This window comes from Sceloporus occidentalis, unplaced genomic scaffold (genome assembly GCF_023333645.1).
Source record: "Sceloporus occidentalis isolate IW3139 unplaced genomic scaffold, rSceOcc1.0.p SCAF_2, whole genome shotgun sequence".
NCBI classification, from domain to species: Eukaryota; Metazoa; Chordata; class Lepidosauria; order Squamata; family Phrynosomatidae; genus Sceloporus; species Sceloporus occidentalis.
The window spans coordinates 64,074,466-64,080,465 of record NW_028316982.1 but is presented as its reverse complement, the minus strand read 5'-3'; the positions used below and the strand labels follow the sequence as shown (position 1 = coordinate 64,080,465).

The window sequence follows — 6,000 nt, the reverse complement described above, 5'->3', positions numbered from 1 at the left end:
TTGAAAGAGAGAAGTTGGTAGCATGAACTATCTTGTTAGGGGACAAGGTAGGTGGAAGGATGTTGTGGTCTTCCAATTTTGATGTCACATCAATCAACAGTAACAAGATAGTTTTGATAGTAAGAAGAGGCCGGGTGCATGTGATAGCAAGATGGATGCACAATCAAATTTGTGACTGAAACCAAATTTGTGCCATGAAACTGCATCTGTATTGGAATAACTTGATTTTCTGAGATGTAAAACACACTAAGAAAGGACAACTGTATGTCAGGAATGAGGAAAGGTTCACCCAGAGAGTCATCCCCAAGATCACACAGCCCCAAATGAATACTGCCATTCCCAGGGTGGTATTTTACTGCCCACTTACTCACCCACCAGCTCTAAAGAGACCAAAATGGCTATAGTATAAAACTGGAAGATGCTACTGTAGGTGGCCTCCAGTTGTGAATATCAGTGTAAACCTGATCCTATTACAGTTGTTCAGTCCTGCTCTTTACACTGTATAGGATAACAGCTATGAAGATCATTCCAGCAGAGAACTACTAATATAGGAAGAGACTAAACTGAATTCTGAACCTTATTTTGTTGTTTTTCTTGTGAGGTAAAGTAGTAAGTGTGATATAATGAACTACCATAGCATCATGTCACCAGTGAAGTAAAACCCTTCATATTAGCAAACAAAGAAAACAGACAATTTACAGGATTTTGACTTACACAGACCCCACAATGTAGTTAAATGAACACAAGATTTTTAAACAAAGCAGACAGTTAAACAATATTTAATGTTATTATCAATACTAGATATTTCATAAAGGTGAAGCTTAAAAAAGTAAAGGCATTTGAATACTTGTTCACCCTAAGCAACTCAGAATAAACAAATTTAAGTTTGTATACAGCAAAATTCAATACTCTAATGATGTATTCATTACAGTAATTTACAACCTGGTACATGATGCATATTTATAAAATAAAATGTGGCGTATTAAGGCTAACTATGAAATATTTGTTAAAAGTAACTTGAGAAATTTGTTTTAACTGAAAACATGCATCTTCAAACTATACTCACTATACTGTCACAATTAAACAACCAGACAAGGTCAAATTCATTATCTGAATGTGGTAGCCAAAGTATTGACTAAAGTAATTTGATAATCCTCTTCCTTCACATGCAAGTATGCTGTTGCCATAATATAAAATTTATAAGAAAGTGACTGTTTCCTCATTTAATGAAAGATAGCAAAATGTGAAAACTTACAGTTGATTATCCAAAGTTATCTACTAAAGATTTGCTGAGGACAGGAGGCAACCAACATTTATATTACAAACCTAACTTGGGCATATCAAAGCACAGCTTACAATACTGTTTTTGATACGATTCAAATCTGAAGCTTTAAACAATTGCAGCTTTTTTTTCCTGAATGCAGGGCATGTCTCCTGCTAACATAAATATTTCCATCCCACCCACAGAGAAAATAAGTTATAGTACAACAATGAATTTTAGAAATACTGTAAAACCTTTTAAGTTCATGGCAAAACAATGTAACAGAGATTAAACTGTCTTGTCTACATATGTAACTTAAGCCCTTCTACATATCAACATGCATCTCAAATTCAAAAGAAAAACCCTTGCAACCAGAGACATCAGTACTATTTGTAAGAAAAGAGATAGCCGTAGCCATTTACTGCTTTGGCTTCTCAAACTGCCAAGGAGAGAATCCACCCAGTTCACATTTCATCAATGTATGGCTGGGATTGTAAAGAGATTCTGCAACTTCTGTAGAAAAAACTACCAATCAGAAAAAGAAGGGAAGAGACAGAGACCAACCGTACACTTCAAAATTGAACGGGGGTTTTCAGTGCAAGGATTTGACAAAAAATTGTGGCAGCAGCAACAGTACGTATTTCTGTTACAGTAACATCAGAATCAAGATTTATTTAAAGAAAAAGAAACACGACCCTTTTACCTACTCCCCTTCACAAAACAAAACAAAAAACAATTCAGCATGTGTAACAGTTTCAGGCACTGAATAAACGAGCTAGAAACCCGTTTCTTCAAAAATGGGTGCATCACAATGAACAGTTGGTAAATTAACTATCTTTGTTTCAGAATCTTTATTTGCAGGGCATTACAGATGATTAGTAATAGTTTAGGCTTGTTTTCCATGGCCAACATAGTTGGATACTACTTTTTTCCAGATCAGTATTGAAATAGTTATCTGTCCTTGAGAAGTATGGGGGTAAAAATATACCAGATTTTAAGATTAATGTCTGTGCTTTTATTTTAAATTGGTTCCCTTGCATGATCACATAAAGGCGCAATTCTGACATCACTGATTGTCTCCAAAGATAGCAGATAAAATTTCACCGAGGATCTTGGACGAAGGATGTAGATTTACTGTGGCAGAAGCTGATGATGAGAAAATGAAAATACCAAAAAGCACACTCAAAGCCACCTCACAGAGGTACTAGACGCATGATCAAGTGGAATGCATATTAGGAATTGGGTAGAATTTAGAAATTCGGCTTTGCGTTGATGGATTAAGGCATTCAGACTCTCCAGACATTTTAAAGAAAACTTCCTGTTCTTGAAGCTTCCGTGCAAATTCTTCTTCTAATGTCTAATAGGAGAGAGATAGAGAAAAACAGTTATCATATTTGATGCATATTTTGGCCCTAATTTGTAGGAGACAAAATAATGGGATGTTGAACCTAAGAATAGGGAGAATGGTTTCCAATGTGGTTTAGGGAGCCATGTAATTCTATGGGAAAATCTGCTACATAAACAGATAAACATCATGCCATTTGATTCAGAAATGTTCATACAATCAGACTTTTTATGGATGGACAACTGCAGGTCAAATCTAACAACCCAAAGTCTCTCTTTCCAGCCAGCCCCTAGCCAAGCCCTACATGACCTGCACATATTATAATAAACAAGCATTTTTTCATAAGCTGAATCATAAGGAAAAGGTTGTTGAACTCCCTTTTCTTTACAAATGTGAACAACCCTCCTGCAAAACCATTTCCCAGAGCCTTCTGTGAACTGTACAAGTCAAAACATAGGCAAACGTTACAGCAACTGAATTTGTTTGGGGAAAATATCAATGAGAACATGTTACTGAGCAACTAAACCCAAGGTGGAAAAAGTGGGAACAACTTGTATTCAACCTCCCCAATGGCTTTTTTTTCAGGTGTTCAAGACCTCTCACCCCTACTGCAGAAGTCAACTTCTGGTTCACTTTCTGGTTTAATACACTCTTCTCTTGGGCCTAATATATCATGTACAGTGCACCCGCGCTATAGGTGGGTGCCCCATACGCGGCTTCCAGCTTGCGCAGAAGCTGCGCGACAGGAGAGTGATCCCCCACATAAGCCAAGGGGCCACTGTATACTCATCTATACGTCTAAAAAAATTTTGCCCAAAAATTGACCCCGAAATTTCACGACAACTTATTTACGGGTCAGTATGGTAATGTGATAGCAGCTCTTTCAGATTTCCCCATGCAGTTGGCAGAGCAGTTTATTTATTTCTTGCACCAAGCAGAAAGAGTCCTGAGTGATTAATTGCTGTTAGACAAACAGAGTCCCTCTCCTGCCTACGCTGGCCATCACTGTCTGGGTGAAGGCTGAAACCAAAATCGAAACAAAGACTGAAGCAAAAAACCTCAATTAGAATCTCTCTTGCTGTATGCACACATGCACACACTGAAAGAGCCACCAAGTTTTACTCACAGGTCATGGCAAAATCCATAATTTTTGCCCCCAAACCTGCTCTCGACTTATACATGAAGTTGACTTATAGTCGAGTATACGGTACTCCAAGGGGAACAATATGGCTAAACTTTAACCTCAAGAATTTTTAGTTTTAAAAAGACAGGTTGGGGGGGGGGGAATAAAGTGTGTACCCTCCAAAATCCTGCATGTGGCTAATACAATCCCCAACAACTGGAAGATACCCACTCCCATCCTAAAGGAAGGACTTAGCCAACTAGGTTAAAGATCTTTAATATAACATCTGGCACTGTTAAGTATCAATTGCCAACCAAGGCAATATAGTGTGGTAGAGATTACAAAACAGTAAGCCCTGCAAACATATAGTGTCAGTGACCACTCTAACAAATAAATGCTTCAAGTTTTATGTATCAAAGTGGATATTCATAGAATTTAAAAAGGTCAATGCTATTTTTTGTGAATACTGCACAGCTTTTTGAATTAACTTAAATACACAGAATCATTCCAAATTTGTCATGCTTATTATTGCTAATACTCAAGAATTGCATGTCATTTGCACTGTAGGATCTTGAATTCTAGAACACATTAAATGCTGTACTTGAGCCTATGGCATGCCAAGGGTGTGGCTCTCTTTACTGGGAAATTTATTGTTGTTTTGTTGCTGACAATGAGTGATAGTTAGAAAGTGGAAATATCATGATTCATTTACAAACAAAAAGTCTATCTTCAAAATACAGCATTCTGTTGGTGTTTCTCTCTTCTGTAATGATCTGTAGTGAAACATATGTTACCTTTTTCCTTGGTCTCAGTTTCTCTCTCCATTCTTTTAGTTCCTGGCTATGTTCCTCATCTAACTCTTTTAGTTTTTGAGTTTCATGTTCAACCAGTAGATGGCATTTTTCATTCTGAAAATGGGATAGAGATAATCCTTTAGTAAAATCTAGTAAACCAGATTAGATGATTACCCGCTTGTATGGCAGCATATGCTGACCTAATTCATTAATTAGCTTAGTCTGTATAGTAGCAAAGATAATTCCTCCATCCTTAGTAATGCTCTCTATATCAAGATGTTAGCTTTTCAACAGAAAGTATAACATGAATCTCTCAAATAAGACACCAGCAATGAATATTAAATGATTTCTCAATTTCTCAGAAAAAGTTAAAGCTATGAATTGGTCTTGGAGCTAGTATCAGATTTCTATCATAGCAGGACAAGTTTTTTTTTTTTTTGGCATACAAGAGGAGGAAGGCTGTCAACAACAGAATCTGTCACAGTTATAGCTTCACTTTTTGCTTCTTTCTTATAAAAGTTACTAAGGAGGTACCAACTAGCCTCATTCCATATTCCCAACAGCCACAGCCCAATTTTTAAGTATGCATTTCTTTGTTGATTTTCAGTTTATCAGCATTTCCAAAACAATTTAAAACAAAGTAAAACATTAACACACAATGAAGTGATATATAAAATCAATGCAACAAATCTAAGATGAAATCAGAGCAATAAAGAAATATATAACATCACTGAATTCCCCAGTTGAAGCAACAGGAATGTATCGTAGATAATGTCTCACTTTTACAGAAAAAGCTAAAGCTGCAAATTGGTCTTGGAGCTAGTATTAGATTTAAAACTGAATCAGACAGGTTGTTTGAGCAGCTACAAGACATACCTAATTGCCTGAACAAATGAAGAAGTTGTTGCCTTGCAACAAAAGTGTATCAAATTTAATGTCAAGCAAGCCTCCTTGGGAGGCACATTCCACATACAGGGCACAATAAACAATGGTCACTTTCCAGTTACTACCTGCCTAACTTCAGATACCAGTGCTACTTAGAGGAAGGCCTCTAAAAACATTAATTATGATAATATTATTTGTTATCTGAACCTATCTGTGTTGGACATTTTACCCCATCAGTTTTTCTTTCAAACTGCATCATGCACTTGGACTTCCACAAAAATAAATAAATAAATATGAGTACTATTAAAGAGCATAATTTAGATTAAGAGTTTAGGCACTATGCATTATATGTTTAACCTGTAATTGGTGCAGTTCTCTAATATTGGCTTCACACTGCAGTTGAAGGTCTCTCATCTGATTTTCATGCTTCTGATGTTGAGCCAGTCTTTCATTTTTTTGTCTTTTTTCTTCTTGAACGGCAAACTTTCAGAAAAAGAGGATTTAAATCAAAAGTTATTTTATGCTTCTAGACCTCGACATATAACTAAGTGACTATGCAAGAGGTAAGAACACTAGAATTATACTGAAATTA

At 36.3% G+C, this 6,000-nt stretch overlaps 1 protein-coding gene across 2 annotated transcripts in view; it reads right to left on the bottom strand.

The window, feature by feature from the left end:
• Positions 1-748: 748 nt before the first annotated feature.
• The window catches only part of LOC149318482 (STE20-like serine/threonine-protein kinase), a 41,937-nt gene continuing 36,685 nt past the window's right edge, over positions 749-6,000 (bottom strand). For both annotated transcript variants that reach the window (XM_089509808.1, XM_089509809.1), the window contains 3 exons: positions 5,766-5,891; positions 4,524-4,637; positions 749-2,618 (listed from right to left, as the gene is read on the bottom strand). In XM_089509808.1, coding sequence (XP_089365934.1) covers positions 2,478-2,618; positions 4,524-4,637; positions 5,766-5,891 — 381 coding nt within the window. In that variant the 3' untranslated portion in view covers positions 749-2,477. The remainder of the gene's footprint in view (positions 2,619-4,523; positions 4,638-5,765; positions 5,892-6,000) is intronic.